Below are 21,761 nucleotides of genomic sequence, written 5' to 3'. Positions count from 1 at the left end.
ACACCTAAGTCACCAACCTAAATGCTGCAACTTGTTCTTCGTAGTAATGACCAGGCGAATTTCCTCCACAAGGTCAAAACGGTCAGATATTCCTATCCTTCTGGGCACATTTTGTCTCAACCAAGATATTAAAACATGTCCACAGACACACACACTCAGACAGACAGGCAGACAGACAGAAACACACACACACACACGTCTGAGACGTATGGGAAAATATTTATGAAGGCTCTCAGCCACACCCTCTCCATACAGCCCAGAAACTGTCACCATCATTTGCAGCTGAAGGCGACATCGTGCTCTGGGCATTAAATTATAGTCTGCATGATTCAGTGTGTCCTATATCTTGTAGCACAAGCTTAACCATGTTCTCTCCGTTATAGAGGACAAATCAACTATTTATCACTGGCCACAGTGAAAGGCTTGTTCCCCCATTCCGTCTTTCTTTTGGGGCGAGCCAGGACGTCAAGTTCATTGCGCTTTCTCTCCGCCGTCATTCTTTCTCTCATCAACCCATCCCCCTTTCTTGCGGATTAGAATTCATTAGCAATCAAAGAGCCTCTGTAGAACTCCCGCTCTTAATTACCCACTCATTTGCATTTGTGCATATTAATGACTGCAGACTTTGCCGCAGTGAGGCAGAGGGCTTAAAGCCACCTCGCCGTGTATGTGTGTGCGCCTCTGTGTGTGTGTGTATTTGAGACGGCCGCAGGGCAAAATCCACACAATCGCTCCGAAATGCAGCCAGCCTTCATTAAAGCGACCAAAGTGTGGGGATGGCGAGGTTTTTTGAGGCTGTGCATATGAGAACATCAGACTGAAGCAATTTGGGGGTGTTTCATTAAGCCTGGTGGCGGCGGTGAGAAAGAGCAGTGTCAAAATCTCAACTCAACAATGGAACATAATAGAAACAGTTAATAATAATATAATAACACATTAATAACAATAATAATAATAACATAACATCCAACCTCCACAGGGTCGTGAGTCTATCCCAGGAGACTTGGGGGACAAAGCAGGGGACACCCTGGACGGATTATTATATAGCACAATCACACACACACACACACACACACACACACGCACACACACACACACACTCTCAGACACTCCAGACAATTTGAAGAATGCCAATCAACCTCCTACTCTGCACTGGGGGAGGAAACTGGAGTAAAAGGAGGAAACCCCTTGAAGCACAGGGAGACCCCTAGACATAACATATAACATTCAGTACCTCAAGTGTGAAAAAAGTTTAACCTCCGCCACCCAGTGCAAACTCTTCAAACTCTCCCTGAAAAGCTACTTTTACAAATAAATCTAAAATTAGGGATAAATTCATAAATGTCAAATTTTATATCTTGAACGTATATATTTCTGTAAAGCTACACAAAGAAAAACTGACCTGAAGAAATATAAATCTCAGTCACCTTTTATTTCCAAACATTACTTTTCCGACCAAAAATGATAAAGAAATAAATTTCTTCATAATATTTGCGTATTTGCGAACAATATAACACATTTTTCAGAAGGACGTCTTCACCATATTTAGAATTATTTTACAGAGAAAAATATTGGAAATTATGTTCCATTAGATTTTACACAGAAAAATTGTTTCATAATGCAAGGTATTGGTTAATAAACAAACAAACAAACAAATAAAAATCCGACAATGGTGTCTGGCGAGCGTCTTGACGGAGGAAGAACTATTTTAATTCTACATCGAACATCAAAAGGGCTAGATTTATTTGTTTTGTATTATGTATGTAAATATATGCGTATTTAATTAGGCGAGGCACGATTTGCACAAATAAATGTCACATTTCTTGAAAAAGTTCCAGAACATTAAAAAAAAAATAATAATAATAATTACTTGTAAGAATATTAGGTCAACCAGCAGAGAGTGATTGTAGAGGCTATTTATTTATTTATTTAATTTAATTTAATTTTATTTTATTTAATTTTATTTATTTTTTAATGATCTCGTTGACCTGTAGTGTCTTGCCTAAAACAGAGTAAATATTTAATAAGGCCAAATTCTGATTCTTCAATAAACAAGTGATATTCTAAACACGATGTAATATTCCTGCTTTACAGATCTGTTAGTCACGAACACTGGTCATATGTGCTGGCAGGAATGATCATAGCTGACTCCTCAGAGCTCCGGCACTCAGACCCAGTGCTGTGTTGCCATAGTTTTTAATCTGGCTCCCCATCTTCCTCTTTCTGTCAGAGGAGTAGCCACTCGCAGTTAAAGATGCTACCAAGCAAGAGGATTTTTTGTTGTTGTTGCAATTTGTAATATATCTATGTTTCTATGGCAACAATAATGATGATCAGGCCCTCGACTGGTTCTTTACACCAGCACCGGTATCTATGCAGATCAGGAAGAAGACTAGGAAGGTTGTGATACTGTCACTGGAATTATTATTTTTTTTGTTTGTCTGTTTTAGTAACGCCGCACTAACACTGGACTGCATCTCATATGTGCTTTGTCAGATTCAGAGTTTATGAATGGGGAGGCCATGGAAATACACAGAAGTCACTGTAATGCTCGTGTAACCAGTTGGAGACGACTTGGTGTGTTACGATGCTGTAGGCTGGGTAAATTGTGGTCATAAAGGGATCAGCAACAATACTCAAAGAGGCTGTAACGTTCAAATGATTGGCATTAAGGTGCATGGTGTATGCTGCAGAAATGTTCCCCATGCCATTACACACTTGGCTCCACGGATTCCTGCTCCTGCTGCCTAATTATGACTCTTATCATCTGCGTGTCACGGCAGAAATGAGCAGAAACGAGATTATTCGGAAGACAGAAGTGCTAAAAAGATTCCTTTTCTTGGCTGAAAGGTGTCTAGCCCTTGTAGCACATTCACATCAAGGTTCTGAGATGCTTTTCTGCTCAGCACGGCTGTACAAACTGGTTATTTACGTTTCCGGACTTTTCCTGTCTGCTCAAACCGGTCTAATCATTCTCTTTTGACCTTTCTCATCAACAAGGTGTTTCCACTACAGATCTGCTGTTCACTGAGTGTTTTTTTTTGTGTGTGTGTGTGTGTGTGTTTCATACCACTCTTTGTAAATTCTAGGCACTTTCAGAGCAATTCCCAGGAGATCACCAGTTTCTGAAACAGTCAATTCAGCCCATCTGGTCCTAACACCCAAGCCATGGTCAAAATCACTCACATCACATTTTTTCACGCATTCTGATGTCTGATATGAACACCACCGGAAGCTCTTGACCTATATCTGCATAACAGTGTGGTCTACTGAAATTAAACTAGTTAGCATACAGACTCACAAGTCAATGACACGAAGCCACAAATCGTGTGAAAATGAACACACTGAAAATTAACACTGAAATGAAAAATGTAAACGAAACTACATGATATAAAAGCCTTCTTTTTAAAATATAAATAATAAGAATTGATTATTTTTTTTTACATGAATAACATTATTACTTTCCTCATCAGCATGCTACCTAACATGCTAGCTAATGTTTCTCACTACACTGCGCTGTTTTCGTTGATGCTAGTTAACTAGCCAGTAATAGATAGGCTATTTTTCATATCAAAGATGGAGACTTGCCATATTTTCTGGTTAAACTAGTTAATCTACACTATATTGCCAAAAATTTTGGGACACCCCTTCAAAATCATTGAATTCAATCACTTCCACGGCCACGGGTGTATAAAATCAAGCCCCTAGCCATGCAGACCGCTTCTACAAATATTTGCGACAGAATGGGTCGCTCTCAGGAGCTCAGTGAATTCAAGCGTGGTACCGTGATAGGGTGCCTCCTGTGGAATAAGTCTAATCGTGAAATTTCCTCACTACTAAATATCCCACGGTCAACAGTTAGTGGTATTATAACAGAGTGGAAGCAATTAGGAACAACAGCAACTCAGCCACAAAGTGGAAGGCCATGTAAAATTGGAGACTTCGAGCCTCGTCCAACATCAGTGCCTGACCTGACAGATGTGCTTCTAGAGGAATGGTCCCATAAACAGACTCCTAAACCTTGTGGGAAGCCTTGTGCCATGTGCAGGCGTCCCAAAACGTTTGGCAGTATTGTGCATGTTACCCTAAGGGCCACTTTTGGGGCTGTTAATTAGCGTAGGATTTTCAGTAAGAACGGGTTATCAGTGTAAACAGCTACAAAAAGTATTTGGCTAATAAAGAAGTAGCATTATTCCTGAGAGATTTCCGAGGCTAAGCAAGACATGCTGAAAAGATGAATTTGCACGAATAATTTTTCAACTTTGCTCAGCTAACTGCCAACGATAGCAAACACTGACTAGCTAACCTTTATCACTTTGTAAGAAGTGCCACGTTATCTACAGTTAACATTAGTTAACTTACTAACCCAGAACATTAACCTGTTGACCTGAATAAAAAAAAAAAAAACCCAACTTCGTCAATAAACAGCGTTTTAACCCAATTTTCTATTCGTTTCTAATTTTCTCTCCCCTCTGCGTAGTATATTGCACATCTTTTTTCCCCCTATACATACACCTTAATAAGGTTATACCGTTTATAGGAATATCTGTTCTTTTTATTATCAGAATGAATGTAGGCATCTACACCAAAAGAAGTCCCTTTTACACCAAATCGAAAAAATTCCCCCATGTGTTTGAAAATGTCATGAGTTCATATGAACTACACAGTTCGAGATTAACCACAGGGGTCAAACCACACCCAAAAACACATGAAGCTCTGTACTTCTAAATCATTTCGGTCAAAATCTACAACTCTGTGCTGTCTTTCCCCCTCCTGCTGGTCAGAATATGACACTGCAACCTGTCTGTATTTTGATTTGCGAAACACAATCCGATAAAATAGGATAGAATAAAATGAAAGAGTATTTACATACATTCACAATAGAGTTTTATTGAGACAGAGGCATTAAGCCATGTACATCGTTTCTCCTTTACGTAAACAGGTCTGAAATCATCACGACCACGTTCTTGAGGTGAACATTTTGTCCATATACTTTATATATTAAACGATAGCACGTGATCTAGGTCCAGATAAAGACATATCTATACAATTATTAACTTAATATAAGATTCACCTGAGACGCCTTTAACTGATGTGTGCCTGCATGCATGCATATATGTAAATGTGAACGTATAATTCTTCTTTTTTCTTTTGCTACACAGACTGCTCTGGAAATAGGTCCTGTGTGCCAAAAAAAAAAAAAAAAAAAAAGTGTGTTTAAGGAAAAACTCCAGCAATAGTAACCTAATCACTATCCACCGTATCTGTACACGTGTGCCACGGCCATGCGCCGCTGAGAATTTCCACACTATGAAAAGAGAACAGAAAATCCGTTGACCTAAAGCCTACTTATAGATCAGAGAAAAATGTCAAATATCTCATCTATATAATGCAAATGTATCACTACACAATCACACTCTAGCAATAAAAGGGTTGGGATGAGACCATAAAGGTCTTGTGTCATTTCAACAAAGTTGATAACGTAATACATAACCACAGATTATTCCTAAATCCAAAGTTGGGAAGAAAGCAAACGTTGGAATTAAAGCTACAGAATGCAATGCAGCTACACACACACACACACACGGCTTGGCTTGGCTTGACCGGGATGGTGGTATCAGCATTAAGGATGGAGTTGATATGTTTGAACAGATGAAGAGGTGAGAACGCTAAAGGAATAAATCGCTGTGGTATCACTAGAGATGATGCAAGAGGTAAATAACACTGACATTAACAAAATAATAATAATAATAGAAATCTACATTTAGACTCTTGGACGCCACTGAAAATTATGCTAAATATAAAATTTTAATATGCAAGTATTTCTTTCATACTGGATATTCTTTGAACTGCGATCTATCCGTTTGTGGCAATCAATCATATGCTGCAGATCTGGTAGACAGATATTAGGTTAAAACATGCTGGAACATTTCTTTAAGAAACAGGGCATTTGTCTCGTTCAGTTATTCAGTCGTCCGGGTCGGTGTGCTGGGTTGGTTGAGCCCCATTGTTTTACACAACCAGCCTGCAAAGTCGACCTCTTCTACCTCTGAGCGTTTAATGAACGTGTGGTTCTGTAGAGAGACACAAAATGCCATTAGTGTTGCCCTGAAAAGGGAACTCTAAGGAGAGGCATGTACTTACATTCAGGTTTAAATTACAGATCTGTAGAGTCGGCCGGTGCGAAAACGTCCATCATACTCACCATTAGCATCTTCAGGTCCGCTCGATCTGCAGGATTTTTGATTAGACTAGAAAAGACAACAGGACTCTCAGAACGTCTGAACACACACTCAGCAATCAGCACAAAGCAGAAATACTATACTTGACCAAACTACTATGTAAGCAAAGCTGGATATTCACCATTTGGTCACAAAGTCCTGGAAATCTGCAGTGAAGACTCCATGAGGCAGTTTAGGTGGAGGCTGTGCAGAAAAGACAGAAAGGTGTTTTTTTTTTTTTTTTAAATAGATATTCACTACTCAGTAGGTATATTTATGAAGAACCAAAAGGTCAGCTTTCCTCACCTCATTGACTATGTAGTCCAGCAGCTCAAATATAGCCATGACAGGGCCGTGTCCTGCATGACAAAAAGATAAGACCCATTTGATTTTAAGCTATTAAGATGAAGATGAATTTTCAGGGAATCTTAAATACTGTGATCAATATGGTTCAATATGCTTATTCCATTATTTTGTGCATCATACCACTGACTGGCCTCCCTGGAGGTCTGGGACGTGGGGCGGTGCTCTGCGGTTCCCCCTCTGCTACAGGTCTGCCAAAAAGGGCCTCCAGTTCCTTGGCATCAGGGGGAGGGATGGGGTAGCGCCCAATGGAGAGCTCCACCAGAGACAGTCCCATGCTCCACACATCTGACTGCACTGAATAATGAGTCCCCTGCAGTCTCTCCGGCTTAACCAGAGACAAGACACAAACAGAGGTACTGAGGATTTCTTTTAAAGAATATTTGCCCATCACAGCTAGAATAAAACCACTCCTGTGTGAAGCTTTAAATAGAATTTAAGCTTTAAATAGTAGCGTTATGAGTACTTGGGAAGAGTAGGTTACACACTTACAGACATATATGACCTTGTGCCTACAAAAGAGTTGGCCATGGAGTCGATAAGCTGACCACTGACTCCAAAATCACACAACTTGATCTCCCCTCTTGAGTTCACCAGTATGTTTGATGGCTTGACATCTGTAAGGGGAAAAAAATCGATTTTGTAAACTGAATGCCGAATACATCCAACTAACCAAAGGACACAAAAGAGGTACGTGTTATTCTTAAAGGAATACAGCAGCAAAGGTTTGATGAATAACTAATAATCTTATAACTAAGATTAGTGTATAGTGACAACACTGACAAAAAAAATCCCCTTAGGCTTCCATTATTATTTTTATTATAGCACCATTACTATTATAGTTTCAAATAAAATGGCCCCCGTCTGTTTTTTTTTTACCTCTGTGCATGATCTGATGTTTTTCTCGAAGGTAGGCAAGACCTCTTAACACCTAAAAAAAAAACAACAACCAGAAAAAGTAAGCATGTGAGGTCTTCCTGGCTGAAAGGTGCGATTCAGTATATGAATGTTCACACCATTACATCACAGATACTTACAGCTATACTGACTTTCCCCAGAATTTCCTCTGGAATTCTCCGAGCCTCTTTCAGTACCTGATCCAGAGAACCTCCATCCTGTAACAAGAAATCACAAAAGTTCACATGAGATTTTTATTCTTCAACCAGCCCCTAGTTCATCATCACTACGTCAATCTCCTAACCCTCCATCCAAAACATTCCCTGCTTCACTCAATCCAGCACCATTAGCATCTATGTAATTAATATGCTAAATGGTAAAGGGAAGACATCAGAATAGTGCAGAGCGGTTGAGATCCTGTACCCAGAATCATCAGCAAATTTCAAAGCATGGTGGTTTTCAAACATACTCATGATTACGGAAACATACTCACCATGTGCTCCATACAGATACTGATCTCTCCGTCGCTGTAGAAAGCACCGTAAAAGCCCACTATATAGGGAGAGTTGCATTCATGCAGGACCTGCAATTCTCTAATGATCTGGTTCCTGATTGCTGGTTTGATCTCAAGATGAATGAGCTAAATGGAACAAAGGAAAAGTTTGAATCATGAAGCTTGTATAAACTTGAGACTAAAAAGAACAGACTCTGGTTAGCAGTTTTTACTGGGCAAAACTACGATAAGTTTTATTTCTTAAAGCTCCAATTTTTCAGTTTTCTTTGTCATATTTGGTGTCACAGTTTACTGGTAAAGATGCAATGAATACAATAAACCCTTAGAAATAATGTGTACAAACACAGGCATTAACACACAGCCTTGATTGCCCAAATAATGGAATTACATAAAGCAGTGTGAACTTTACAACATTCATATGATGTGATGTGTATTTCAATCAGTTCATAATACTGAAGTTTGGTTCTGCTCTCGGTTCCTGGTGGTGTAAAGATGGTTCCTAGAGTTCTGCTGCTACAATTTTGGCTTCACGCTCTGTTCATATAAATTAAAAGGTAGCTTCGTTTATTCATCCTGCTATTGGGATGGGACTCATGTAGCTTAATCCCCATCGTTTGTCCTTGGCGTTTGAGTTCATCTCACCTTTCTGGCCATGATCAGTCGAGAAGGCTTGTGGCAGACTTTATTAACCACACCACCGTTTCCTGCACCCAGCTCACATATATGCTGAAAGTCATCATCCTTTAGCTCTCCCACTTTAGCTTTCTGCGTGAGGAAAGCCTCCAAGCGCTTCCTCTGCTGTTCATCCAAGTCCAGCTCCCCTAATTTCTTCTGCAGGGTCTCAAGATAGGCCCTGAGGAAAGAGCAAACACAGAGAAAACAAATGGGTTAGGAATAATAGCGATAATAAAAATAAGAACAAGAAGGAATAAAAAGGAGACAATGATACACTATATTGCCAAAAGTTTTGGGACACCCCTCCAAATCATTGAATTCAGGTGTTGTTTTTTTAGGGGTTGTTCTTGGCCCCTTTAGTTCCAGTGTAAGGAACTCTTAATGCTTCAGCATACCGAGACATTTTGGACAATTTCATGCTCCCATCTTTGTGGGAACAGTTTGGGGATGACCCCTTCCTGTTCCAACATGACTGCACACCGGTGCACAAAGCAAGGTCCATAAAGACATGGATGAGTGAGTTTGTTGTGGAGAAACTTGACTGACCTCAACCCCACAGAACACCTTTGGGATGAATTAGAGCGGAGACTGCGAGCCAGGCCTTCTCCAACATCAGTGACTGACCTCACAAATGTGCTTGGTCAAAAATTCCCATAAACACACTCCTAAACATTGTGGAAAGCCTTCCCAGATGAGTCGAAGCTGTTATAGGTGCAAAGGGCGGGCCAACTCCATATTACATTCATGTGCATGTAAAGGAAGACGTCCCAGTTTTGGCCTGTCTTTATGGATCTTGCTTTGTGCACTGGTGTGCAGTCATACTGGAACAGGAAGCTGGGAGCATGAAATTGTCCAAAATGTCTTGGTATGCTGAAGCATTCAGAGTTCCTCTCACTGGAACTAAGGGGCCGAGCCCAACCCCTGAATTTAATGATTTGGAGGGGTGTCCCAAAACCTTTGGCAATATAGTGTATGAATGAAAATATCAAATAAAAAGATGAAGACATGAAGTGAATAAGAAAAATAATGAAACAGGAAGAGAAAAAAATGAGATGAATAAAAATGGTAAGATTACAAGAATAAAGAACAAATTATTAAACATAAAAGGGACTCAAAGAAATAAAAGAAGAACATTAATACAAAGGAAGGGGGGTAATAATAACACACTATTAGTTTTATTATTAAGAAGAATGAATCCAAAATGCACTTACTCTGAAGTAGCCCCTAGGTTTGAAGCTGTGCTCTGAGCTTCTCCACTGCCGCCTATGATTAAAGGGACTGGTCTTTTTTTAGGAGCCATGTTCAACTTGACAATCTTTCCTCAATCCTTTACAAGCATCACCTCTCTAGATCCACATGATCCCGTAAGCTCGCGTTGTCTCGACGGTAAATGAGAGATCGGAGGAATAGCGTTTTTAGCTCAGGTCGAGTTAAACAGGTGCTCCAGGAAGACGCCTGCTTCAGTCGCGTGCTAGCTAGGTGTGCTAGCTAACTGTTTTGCTTACTCTAAACCAGTCTCCTAGCTAAAGGGTCAGCGCGTGCAGACACATGAAGAGCCTGGAGTGAATATGAACACAGATATTAGATCTGTTCTCGATGTACACCAAGCCTAACACTCCTGTCAAACTTGCCACCACAGCATTCCCCCTCCCTGCTATTAGCCACGTTAAAGCCCACTTAAACCCGACAGCTTTTAACGAACCACACTTTAACAGCAATATATGAAAATCAACCAGCTAACGTTTGCTAACCCTGTAGCACATCTCGCGAAGCTCAATGAATCGCGCGCACTTCTTTAAAGGCTGTTACCGAAGAGTTAGCTCGCGCCCTAAAACGCATAAACCCTAGCCTTTACGGAAAATGACAATACCTTTAAAGAAAAATAAATTATGATGAAATAATAGCAATCTCCGTGTGGGACGGAACGTGATAGTTACCAACCAGTTACAGTCGATAAACAAGCTAAGAAGACAGCTTGGTTGTTTTTTTTGTTTTGTTTTTTTAACTAGCTAGCTAATTTGCTAGCTCCGTACGGGGCACTACCTAAGGAAACGTCTAGAATCTCGCGATATCTTGCGATACTTTTTTTTCGTTCGGGAGTTCCTTTACTGCTGTACGAAGGTGTACTAAGTTTATCTCAAATAATTTTGGTCATTTACTAAACAAAGGAAGCACGTACTATTTACCAAAAAAAGGGAGTAGATCACACTACTATTTAAATATTTCTTGTTCTTCTTCAGGGGTCACCACAGCGAATCATCTCTCTCCACCTATCCCTATCTTCTGCCTCCTCAACACTTACACCCACTAGCTTCATATCCTCATTTATTACATCCATATACCTCCTCTTTGGCCTTCCTCTTTTGCCTCCTGCCTGGCAGCTCCATGTCCAACATTCTCCTACCAATATAGTCACTCTCCCTCCTCTGAACATGTCCAAACCATCATAATCTGGCCTCCCTAACTTTGTCCCCCAAACGTCTATCATGAGCCGTCCCTCTGATGTACTTGTTCCTAATCCTGTCCAACCTTGTCACTCCCAAAGAGAACCTCAACATCTTCAGCTCTGCTACCTCCAGCTCTGACTCCTGTCTGTTCCTCAGTGACACTGCCTCTAAACCATACAGCATGGCCGGTCTCACCACTGTCCTGTACACCTTCCCCTTGATTCTCAACAATATTTTTCTATCACACAGAACTCCCAACACCTTTCTCCACACATTCCAACCTGCCTGCACTCGCTTCTTTACCTCTTTCCCACACCCTCCATTACTCTGGACTGTTGACCACAAGTACTTAAACTCCTGTACCTACTTCACCTCTTGACCCTGTAATTTTAATGTTTCACTTCCCTCCCTTTCATTCACACACACGTACTCAGTCTCACTTCTGCTGTAGTTTCCCAGCCATCTGGCAGCACTACCTGACCACCCAGAGCCTGCCGCAACTTCTGTCTAAACTCCTCACAAAATTCTTCTTTAGCCTCCACCACCTGGTTTTCTTCTCTATCTCTATCTTTGACATCTTCTTCTTACAGACCATCAAAGTCCTACACATCACCACCCTATGCTGTCTAGCTACACTCTCTCCCACTACCACTTTACAGTCACTAATCTCTTTCAGATTGCCTCTTATACATAGGATGTAGTTTACCTGTGTGCTCCTTTCCTTAATTCCAAACTTGCCCATCACCTCCTCATCACCTGTTCTCCTCACCAACATGTCCATTAAAATCTGCTCCTATCACCACTCTCACCTGTGGGAATACTCTCTATCAACTCATCTAGTTCACTCCAGAATCTCTCTTTCTACTCTAACTCACAACCTACCTGTGGGGCATAACCACTAACAACATTCAACATCACCCCTTCAATCTCTAACTTCAGACTCATCACCCTGTCTGACAATCTCTTCACCTCCAGAACATTACTCACAAACTCCTCCTTCAGGAGGACCTACCCTACCCTATTTCTCTTACTATCCACACCATAATAAAACAGCTTGAATCCCGCTCCTATACTTCCACCTGGTCTCCTGTACACACAGTATATCCACCTTCCTTCTCTCCATCATATCAGCCAGCTCTCTACCTTTCCCTTTCATAGCACCAACATTCAGAGTTCCTACACTCTTACCTTTCCTCTCCTCCCTCCTCTACTTCTTTGACCAACAGTAGCCCAATTTCCACCTGTGCCCTGCAGGTCAACGGTGCAGATGGCGATTGTTGTTAACCCGGGCCTCGACCCATCCCGTATGACTTTCAGAGTACTGATGATTGTTGGAACAGGAAGGGGTCATCTTCAAACTGTTCCCACAAAGTTGTGAGCATACAAATTGTCCCAAATGTCTTGGTATGCTGAAGCATTAAGAGTTCCCTTCAACAGGAACCAAACCCAACCCATGAAAAACAACACCTGAATTCACTGATTTGGAGGGGTGTCCCAAAACTTTTGGCAATGTAGTCTATTTATGGTACTGGAGTGAAGTCAACGGGAGAGCTGAATGGATTAGTCAAAAAGTCACTAGAGCAGGCTAGATTTGGCTTTTTATTAAAACAAACAAAAAAAAATAGTTGGTATCATTGGGTCTAAGGCAGTGAGTGAGATAACATGCACATCTAATAAAATACTAAACACATTCCAGAAATATATATTTTTCTTTGACTAACAGAAAAATGGAAAAATAAATACAAATACAGACACATAAACAATGCTTTATTTGCCATAAAGTACATAAAATATGGAAACAAACTGTATAGAACAAACTGAACATGAACAGCATAGCAGCTTAAAAATAAATATAGTTTAAGAACTAGAAAAATACATAATCTGGCAGGTATCACCACTTCACATACACATTGCCTTTGGAGAAATGCACTTCTTCATTTTTAATGGTGTTAAAACAATCTCTTCTGTCTTCTGTCTGCATGGCATCACCACCATCATCACTGTCAGATGAGCACTCGGTCAGATCCACGACATCTCGTACTGCACGATCGTTCTCTGTAGAGCAGTTGTTAAGCAGAAAGATCAAATAAATCAAAGGACAACTATCTAGGATGATAAAAAAACAAATGCGCTAGATAAAGTCGTTTCAGAATCGAATTTTGGTCCATGGTCGAGACATCTTTTGATAAAACATCAGAGACTTCCAAGTTTAGAATCTTAAAGGAGCTGTCTGTGATTTTTATAGCTCTCTGCTATGTGGTATGTCTTGTGGAAAAAACAAAACAAAAACAAAGGACATGCAATAATAATGCAAAAGTGAATGGTTATGTTTACTTTTTTTTACACATTACAAACTGCACCTTTAAGATGATGCAGATCTTACTGTGGCTGAAAGAGGAGAGATCTGTAGTTTTGCTGCACTCTTTTTCCTTCCCCACTGCACTCCAAGAGCCATTAGACAGGTACTCAATCTCCTTCACGGTCTCGTCTGCGCACTGGAGTATGCCACTCAGCAAACTACACAACAACAACATCCATCTTCATCATCCTCTGCCACCGCCACTAACAATCAACACTGTGGTCAGCAAATTCAACACTTTTACTCTCTCCGGTCGTGTGTGAGAGTGTGTGTTAGGGAACACCATGTGTTCAACATCTCAGTTTTCTATTCTCCACAGAAACTGGACCATTAATAGTCCAACAATGGGAAACAGATAGTGATAGCGTACACAGTCCTTACTTCAGATGCATGAAGCGAAAGGCACCTTGAATTGGCTAAAATGTCCGTTTCTGTCCTCTTTAAATAGCTGGTGTTGTCAGCCATAAACAAATGCCTCTAGAGTGCTCACCTGAATGGACTGCCACAACAACAACAAAAAAGAAGGTGTCTGTGGGGAGGACATTACCCATCGATCTGTAGAGTGTCAAAGAGGGCAGGCTTATGGCAGACAGGACAAGTCCACCTAGGTTTCCTCTCGTTCATCTGCAGGTAGAAGGCAGCGTCGAAACACTGCAGGTGGGCACACGTCTGCGCTCGACAGGGGGTTGACATGCGCATTTTTGACAGCTGTTAAGACAGATAGAAGCTCTTAAAATCTCAGACCAGTTTCCTGTCAATATCAACACCTCGTTAGGAAAACAAATGTGTGGGGGTCTTGGGATAAAACAGGGAGATGTTATTAAAAGACGTGTAAAGCCTTGCTAGCTGAGTGGGATTTCCTCACAAGCTTTCAGCGAGTTGTGAGCTGTAGTGAAATGGAGTTTATTTGTTTGATAAGTACATAACCTGTGTCGACTTGCAACTTGTTTCTAAGCCTAAGAGCAGATGTTAAATTCTATTACATAGTCTAAGCAAAAAACACTGAATTCTATACTCGAACAGTAGAAGTGTCAAAAAAAAAAACCCAACACCACACACTGAAGCTTGCTGAAGGTTTCACGCCATTTCTGGTTGCTCCAGTGGAGTTTAAATGATAGATATTTAGAGATTAATTCATAAAAACATTCTGTTTTGCATATATGCTTAATCAAGCCCCAACTCCTGCCTTTATAAGAGAGTTTTTGAGTTACAACAGGTTGAAATCTCTGCTTGTGCTAGTGGGCCATTTGCTACAGCCTGAAAATAATTAAGTCATAAACAATACAAGTGAAATCTTTTGAAAAGGATATTAAAACAATCGATCAACATCACTCGAATTTTAGACACATATTCATAATACTTAGCTGCCTGCATTTCGAAGACTTACAGGACAGATAAGGGACACTTGCAGCCCTGTGGTGGTGATCTCATTCTCAGGATTATACTGCAGCTTCTCACAAACTGCCGAACAGGAGTGAAAGCACAATTTAGGACCAAATAGGAACAAGATCAATTGTAGTTTGGAGAAATTACAGTGCCAGGAACTAGGGTTGCAAAGTTTTCAAGGCTGGAAACTTTCCATGGGAATTAACAGGAATATATGGGAATTAACGGGAATTAATGGGAATTTGCAAAATTGCAGGTTAGCCTATAACAGGGAACTTAAATGTAGTCTGTTAAGTTTCCAACTTGGAATATTTCCAAAATTCCAGAGATGAAGTTTTCGATGGAAATTTTCCGGAAATTTTTCTGCCCCTTTGCAACCCTACCAGGAACAGGATGTGCTGTTATGCTAAATTCATCAACAAGACAGGGGTGTGATATGTCTCGATACAAAAAGCAATATTATATTATTGTTTATTATATATGTATATTATATTCCAATATCAGCATGTCCTGAAGTTGTTAACTTAGGGGGGTGGGGGTGGGGGGGGCAATTTTATAATTTCTATTCATTTTTATTTGTGTTTAATGTTGCACAATGTCCAAGAAACAAGCGCTGCATTATCACTCATGTTAAAGCAGCTAACCATTTGTTATTCCACCATACTTTCTTTTTTTCTCTTTCTTGCTATAGAGACATCACAAGGCCGTCTGTCCTGAAGAATTACATGTGGAAGAAAATATAGGTACACTTTAACCTCTCACACTTTAGATGTCCTTCATCCAACTTCAACCAAATCAACAGTGAAGTGATTTTTACTCCACTTATATACACTGATCAGGCATAACATTATGACCACCGAGAGGTGCCGTGAATAACACTGCTTATCTCCTCATCATGACTGCCCCTCATAGTGGGTGGGATATATTAGGCAGCAAGTCAACATTTTGTCCTCAAAGTTGATGTTAGAAGCAGGAAAAATGGACAAGCGTAAGGATTTGAGCGAGTTTGACGAAGGGCCAAATTGTGATGGCTAGACGACTGGATCAGAGCATCTCCAAAACTGCAGCTCTTGTGAGGTGTTCCCGGTCTGCAGTGGTCAGTATCTATCAAAAGTGGTCCAAGGAAGGAACAGTGGTGAACCGGTGACAGGGTCATGGGCGGCCAAGGCTCATTGCTGCACGTGGAAAGCAAAGGCTGGTCCGGTCCAACAGACGAGCTACTGTTGCTCAAACTGCTGAAGACGTTAATGCTGGTTCTGATAGCAAGGTGTCAGAACACACAGTGCATGACGGGTCAGGCCTGGTTTGGCAGCAAAAGGAGGACCAACACAATATTAGGCAGGTGGTCATAATGTTATGCCTGGTCAATGTAATGTTCCTGTGTAAGCTGCTACTATAGAATCTATAATATAATAATTTTTAAAATGAGCCTGTTAATGTAAACCTGGCAGCTGGAACAATTCTCTAAACCTCTGTTACAGAAAATTACGCCTAGAATTAAGCATCAATCAGTATTGTAAGGGAAATAATTCAAAATTCAGTCTGATATGAATTCAGGATACATACCTTTTTGTTTGCAGCACTCCACACTCGCCACTCCATTTGTCTGGAGCTGTGCCAGCAAATCTGCTGAAGAGAATACCTTCACCACATATATAGCCACAGAGTAAAACTAAACACACACACACACACACACACACACAATCAATCATGTACAGAGAGAAAGAGCAAGAATGAGACTTGTTTCTCCAAAATATATTAGTTATCATTTTTTGAACAGTGACAGGACTAACATGATGAGAAGAACCAGTGTGTACCTTGCCATAGTTTTCCCAGGAGACGGCGACGTGATTCTCGGCGGCCTGTTTCACAAATGGCGTGAGATTGATTGGACGACAAGGGTGAGAAGGCTCCTGTCCTTTTACCTTGGTAGAGTAGTGAGCCTGAACGTGAGACAAAACAATATTCTGTAACAATAAGTTTAATACAAAAGCATAAACAGATAAAATAAAATATTTCTGCAAGCAGTGATCACTGGGATCCAAGCACCAGGAATCCATAAGATAAAATGCAGAAAGCCTACTGACCAATTGTAATCATGGGATTTGTCCCTATATTTGGTCCTAAATGGTCCCTTTGTGCATGTCTGACCCTTAATTAATATTAAGCTGTGCAACAAAAAAAAAACAAAAACAAAACCTAACCCTTTGTTCAGCCATTTTAATGCATTGCTAAGGTCTAGGCTATCATGAGTCACCTGTATAGGACAGTGAAAGCCATTGACCAAAACAGCAATGTTAGGTGGATACTGATCATCTTCAACACCAATACTCTCTGTGTAGCAAATTCTGAAATGCATAGAAAACACATACCCTTGTGATTAATATGGGTTTTAAAAAACACACAATTTTGGATCACTATTTTTTAATGTCTTAATGCTGCACCAATGTGTGCACCAGCAGTCTGATTCATAAAGACTGGACCGTCAGAATACAAACTCACCTGAGCACCACCTGAACAGACACCACTCCCGTGTTGGTCTTTCTGAGCAGTGGAGGGCCATCAAAAACAATTAGTAAACATACTTTACATTTAGCTTATAATAAAAACATCAACTACCTCCCTGCTAAATTCACCTTTATCCAAATACATGTACTTTATTTTAATGAATCTGAGGAGAGGAGGTGTGTAACTTACTGAGAGTTTATAATCTGGGCTGATTGTCTTGAGGTCAGACAAAACATGATGTTGTTCACCTGTTGCTTAAGTCCATATGAGGGCACTGGGAAAGAAGAAATCAGTTTATTATTGAGATGCAATTTCACAAAATTCACAAGTATAGATGATGCTAGTTCCTTCAAGAAGACGGAGAGGTTTTTTTTTCCCCAACCAAGTGATCAGGAATATGACGGAAGGGTTTAATATAATCAGATAGACTGCCTATCTAAGTTGCAATCTGAATAACTTCCCGAGCCGGTCTTGCCATGGGGTGATTTTTAATCCATGTACACACATTAGGCATAACATTATGACCACTGACGGGTGAAGTGAATAAGACTGATGATCTCCTCATCATGGCACCTGTTAGTGGGTTGGATATATTAGGCAGCAAGAGAACATTTTGTCCTCAAAGTTGATGTGATAGAAGCAGGAAAAATGGGCAAGCGTAAGGATTTGAGCGAGTTTGATGAAGGGCCAAATTGTGATGGCTAGATGACTGGATCAGAGCATCTCCAAAACTGCAGCTCTTGTGGGGTGTTCCCGGTCTGCAGTGGTCAGTATCTATCAAAAGTGGTCCAAGGAAGGAACAGTGGTGAACCGGAGACAGGGTCATGGGCGGCCAAGGCTCACTGATGATTTTTAATATGATCAGATACGTTGCAATCTGAATAACTTCTGAGCCGTCATGGAGTCTTGCTTCACTTGGAGCTTCCACTCGTGTCTGCCACCACGGCCAATGCTAAATTTGTGTTCCGAATGACGCACTTGTGCTCCTCGTTTAGCAGGTGCCTATGACGTTTTAGAGACCACAAAGTGACCCATTTCTTATTTTGTGGTAAAAAAAAAAAAAAAAAAAAAGGGTTAATGCTATGCCAAAGCCTGCACAGATGCTGACTTAGCAGTGTTTTTTTCTTGAGGATGACATTTTTGAGAGCAACATCTCATCTGCAACAATAAAGCCGATGTCGACGAGCTAGTGAAGGAAAGTTAAAAATGTCTTTCGTCACCCTAAATGTCACCAAAGTGAGGACATTCAAATGAGAACTGCATGGCTTAAGGCATCATTTGGGACGATGCATATGACTGCTGAATTATGTGAATACTTAAAGAAGACTACTTTATTAACATCTCCACACTTCTGCCTTTAGTGAGACAAATAACACAATCTAAAATTAATCAGCAAACACAAACAAACCAGTGAATGGTAACTGGCACATAATGGCTCAGTGAGGCTGCTACTGTACCTAATGATACTGGTGCAACAATAGTCTCCAAAGTTTGATAGAATGGAAGCTTGAACATGTGCACTTCAAGTTTATGAACCGGCTTTCTGCAGGATTTGACCGGGTAATCGGCCACCACGTCCACAGCAGTCGGCATTGTGATGACCTGGGAGCGTCTGCGGTTGGAGCGGTGGTCATAGAGCTCCTGGATAGCAGAGAAAAGCTCTGGACGGAAGTTGTTATAGATGAGCTCATTCACTCTCTGCACCAGCTCCTTCTTCAGCCCTTTCTTGTCCTTTCCCATACTTGTGAGGAGGGACCGCAGTTCAGCCACCCGCAAGCTCGCCACCATCATCTGCAGAGGTATCGAGGATGTCTCGGTTAGTAGTTAGTAAGTGGCTCGACTACAATCTCCACAACTACTGTCTAGGGACATTTCTTTAAATAACCTTTAGCTTTTTTTTTTTTATTAAAAAATGGTCAGCAAAGTTGTCATTATCATTTTACATAATTCGTGTCATACAATGTTTCCCTTCAGTTATCTGTAGATTTTGCCTTATACACCGATTAGGCATAAAATTATGACCACCTGCCTAATATTGTGTTGGTCCCCCTTTTGCTGTCAAAACAGCCCTGACCTGTCGAGGCACAGACTCCACTGGATCCCTGAATGTGGGCTGTAGTATGCGGCACAAAATGTTAGCAGCAGATCCTTAGAGGACGTAAAGGATACTTTAGATACTGACCACTGCACCCCACAAGAGCTGCAGTTTTGGAGATGCTCTGATCCAGTGGTCTAACCATCACAATTTGGCCCTTCGTCAAACTCGCTCAAATCCTTACGCTTGTCCATTTGTCCTGCTTCTAACATCAACTTTGAGGACAAAATGTTCTCTTGCTGTCTAATATATCCCACCCACTAACAGGTGCCATGATGAGGAGATCATCAGTGTTATTCACGGCACCTGTCAGTGGTCATAATGTTATGCCTGATCGGTGTATGTCTTTTGTTTCTCAAGACCATATGCAACTTATTGGCACCCAAAAGAAAAAGTATTATTCTTTTAAGGAAGAAAGACAGAAAGGAAGCAATAAGATCCCGAGGATCACAATTTCAGACCTGACAGATTAGATCATTCTTGTGTTTTGTTTTTAATCAACACATGTATAACGACAAGCTGTTTGTATGAAGAAAGCTCTTTGAGGAACAAACCACACAAGCAACTAGGTTACTGTCATTTTAAATGTAGGTTATTGTCATTTTTTTCTATTTTCCTTCAAATGGTTTCTGATTGTTTTTCACTGAGGGTGGAAAAAGTTCTGATTGGTGTAAATAATTTCCTGCCAATTGTCTCTCATCCTGCTGTTTGACATCCACCCCGAAAGGACGAGTGTGTCACACTTTCACTGTACAGATCATGCTATGATGGAATTTAGTAGACTATATTTCCTCAACCCCACTGAAATCAATGCCTTGGTTACATCACTAGTGCTGCCAAAAGTAAGGATTAAATCATTCCAAATGTAGTTATTGCAAAATAATCAAATAATCAGACACAGTGATTCATACAGAACATCCTAATGCGTGTGTTTTTTTGGATAAGTTTTTCGTCCTATTAAAAACATTATAACTGTATTAGCCATGTCCCCATGTGATGTCAGCACGGCACACAACAAATACAGCACCATACACCGATCAGGCATAACATTATGAGCACTGAGAGGTGAAGTGAATAAGACTGATGATCTCCTCATCATGGCACCTGTTAGTGGGTGGGATATATTAGGCAGCAAGTCAACATTTTGTCCTCAAAGTTGATGTGTTAGAAGCAGGAAAAACGGACAAGCGTAAAGATTTGGGCGAGGGCCAAATTGTGATGGCTAGATGACCGGATCAGAGCATCTCCAAAACTGCAGCTCTTGTGGGGTGTTCCCGGTCTGCAGTGGTCCAAGGAAAGAACACCGGGTCATGGGCGGCCAAGGCTCATTGATGCACGTGTGGAACGAAGGCTGACCCTAACAGACGCACTGTTGATCAAATTGCTGAAGAAGTTAATGATAGAAAGGTGTCAGAATACACAGTGCATGACGGGCAAAAGGGGGATCAACACAACATTAAACAGGTGGTCATATTGTTATGCCTGAACAACAAATGTATCACCTGAAAGACTACACACATAACAAATGTATCAATATAAACAGATGTAACATGTAGGGTCCAGTTGTCCTTTAAGGCTGTCCTGTCATGACTGCAGCTTTTAGTTCAAGTTACTTTTACAAACAGCCTGTTTCTTTCCTCATAATCCTTTCCCGAGCAGCAACACTTGATGTAATATTGTAATGGAAATAGAAATCCTGCTCTCTATTGTGTGTTATCGAGCACTGAGGAGAAGAAGACCAAGATTTTTTTTCCCTCCACTTCATTACAGTGATTCAGCTTCAAAATAGCTGCTTTTCTCCGTCTTTATAAGAGCATTTGTTTACGCCTAAAAACCCAAGCAAATGAAGGACATGTAAAAGAAATAAATAGGAAACTGTAACTCTCACAGAAACCTACCTTTGCTTCCATCCGCTGGCCGGCCATTATTATTTACTTTACTTTCACCAAAATTAGTTTAAATGACAATTAACCGATTACACGCCAATACACAGGCCTCACAACAGTCATCAATATACAGCTGACAAAGCCATGCCTGGTGAAATCCCAAAAGGCATTTTATTGGACAAATAGGTCACTACGCAAGGTATGTAAGTCCATTATTTCATACTATGATGCAGTGCACTTATATAGGGAGAAAGAAGTATTTGGGATTTAGCCAGGACCACATGATCAGAACCTGCTGAACCGGTTGAGTTTGATATCTGTGACAGAAAAAGAGGATAGAAATCAAATGCAAAAATTTTTTCTTGATTTATTTGAAGAAATCAGGCAGATGCTTCCAGACTAGTTTAGAG

The 21,761-nt window shown here is 40.7% G+C and overlaps 2 protein-coding genes across 2 annotated transcripts; both read right to left on the bottom strand.

The window, feature by feature from the left end:
- Positions 1–4,870: 4,870 nt before the first annotated feature.
- Positions 4,871–10,870, bottom strand: map2k2b (mitogen-activated protein kinase kinase 2b). Its single transcript, XM_058419042.1, has 11 exons — positions 9,882–10,870; positions 8,638–8,848; positions 7,975–8,121; positions 7,622–7,699; positions 7,464–7,515; positions 7,077–7,201; positions 6,708–6,912; positions 6,528–6,580; positions 6,364–6,425; positions 6,206–6,251; positions 4,871–6,074 (listed from the first exon to the last, which is right to left on the bottom strand). The coding sequence occupies exons 1-11, from the start codon at positions 9,968–9,970 to the stop codon at positions 5,964–5,966; spliced, it is 1,179 nt and encodes a 392-aa protein (XP_058275025.1). The 5' UTR covers positions 9,971–10,870; the 3' UTR covers positions 4,871–5,963.
- Positions 10,871–12,738: 1,868 nt separating this feature from the next.
- Positions 12,739–21,496, bottom strand: pias4b (protein inhibitor of activated STAT, 4b). The gene is made up of 11 exons (XM_058418050.1): positions 21,364–21,496; positions 18,828–19,161; positions 17,560–17,644; positions 17,365–17,406; positions 17,120–17,210; positions 16,680–16,805; positions 16,429–16,534; positions 14,864–14,937; positions 14,024–14,184; positions 13,501–13,634; positions 12,739–13,172 (listed from the first exon to the last, which is right to left on the bottom strand). Exons 1-11 carry the CDS (start codon positions 21,388–21,390, stop codon positions 13,009–13,011), a joined length of 1,344 nt encoding a protein of 447 aa, XP_058274033.1. The 5' UTR covers positions 21,391–21,496; the 3' UTR covers positions 12,739–13,008.
- Between the last annotated feature and the right edge of the window lie 265 nt (positions 21,497–21,761).

Source organism: Hemibagrus wyckioides, linkage group LG20 (genome assembly GCF_019097595.1).
Source record: "Hemibagrus wyckioides isolate EC202008001 linkage group LG20, SWU_Hwy_1.0, whole genome shotgun sequence".
Lineage (NCBI taxonomy): Eukaryota > Metazoa > Chordata > Actinopteri > Siluriformes > Bagridae > Hemibagrus > Hemibagrus wyckioides.
Note: the sequence above shows the minus strand (reverse complement) of the source record. Positions and strands in the feature narration are given on the sequence as shown.

What these genes read in the sequence shown, in the direction of transcription:
- map2k2b (XM_058419042.1), bottom strand. Translation starts at nt 9,970, where the DNA reads ATGGCTCCTAAAAAAAGACCAGTCCCTTTAATCATAGGCGGCAGTGGA. An exon ending in GACTGATCATGGCCAGAAAG is followed by an intron (nt 8,122 to 8,637) that starts GTGAGATGAACT and finishes TGTTCCATTTAG; the next exon opens with CTCATTCATCTTGAGATCAA. An exon ending in GTATCTGTATGGAGCACATG is followed by an intron (nt 7,700 to 7,974) that starts GTGAGTATGTTT and finishes TTCTTGTTACAG; the next exon opens with GATGGAGGTTCTCTGGATCA.
- pias4b (XM_058418050.1), bottom strand. Translation starts at nt 21,390, where the DNA reads ATGGCCGGCCAGCGGATGGAAGCAAAG. An exon ending in TCTGTTCAGGTGGTGCTCAG is followed by an intron (nt 17,211 to 17,364) that starts GTGAGTTTGTAT and finishes TATGCATTTCAG; the next exon opens with AATTTGCTACACAGAGAGTA. An exon ending in GACACTCTACAGATCGATGG is followed by an intron (nt 13,635 to 14,023) that starts GTAATGTCCTCC and finishes GTTGTTGTGTAG; the next exon opens with TTTGCTGAGTGGCATACTCC.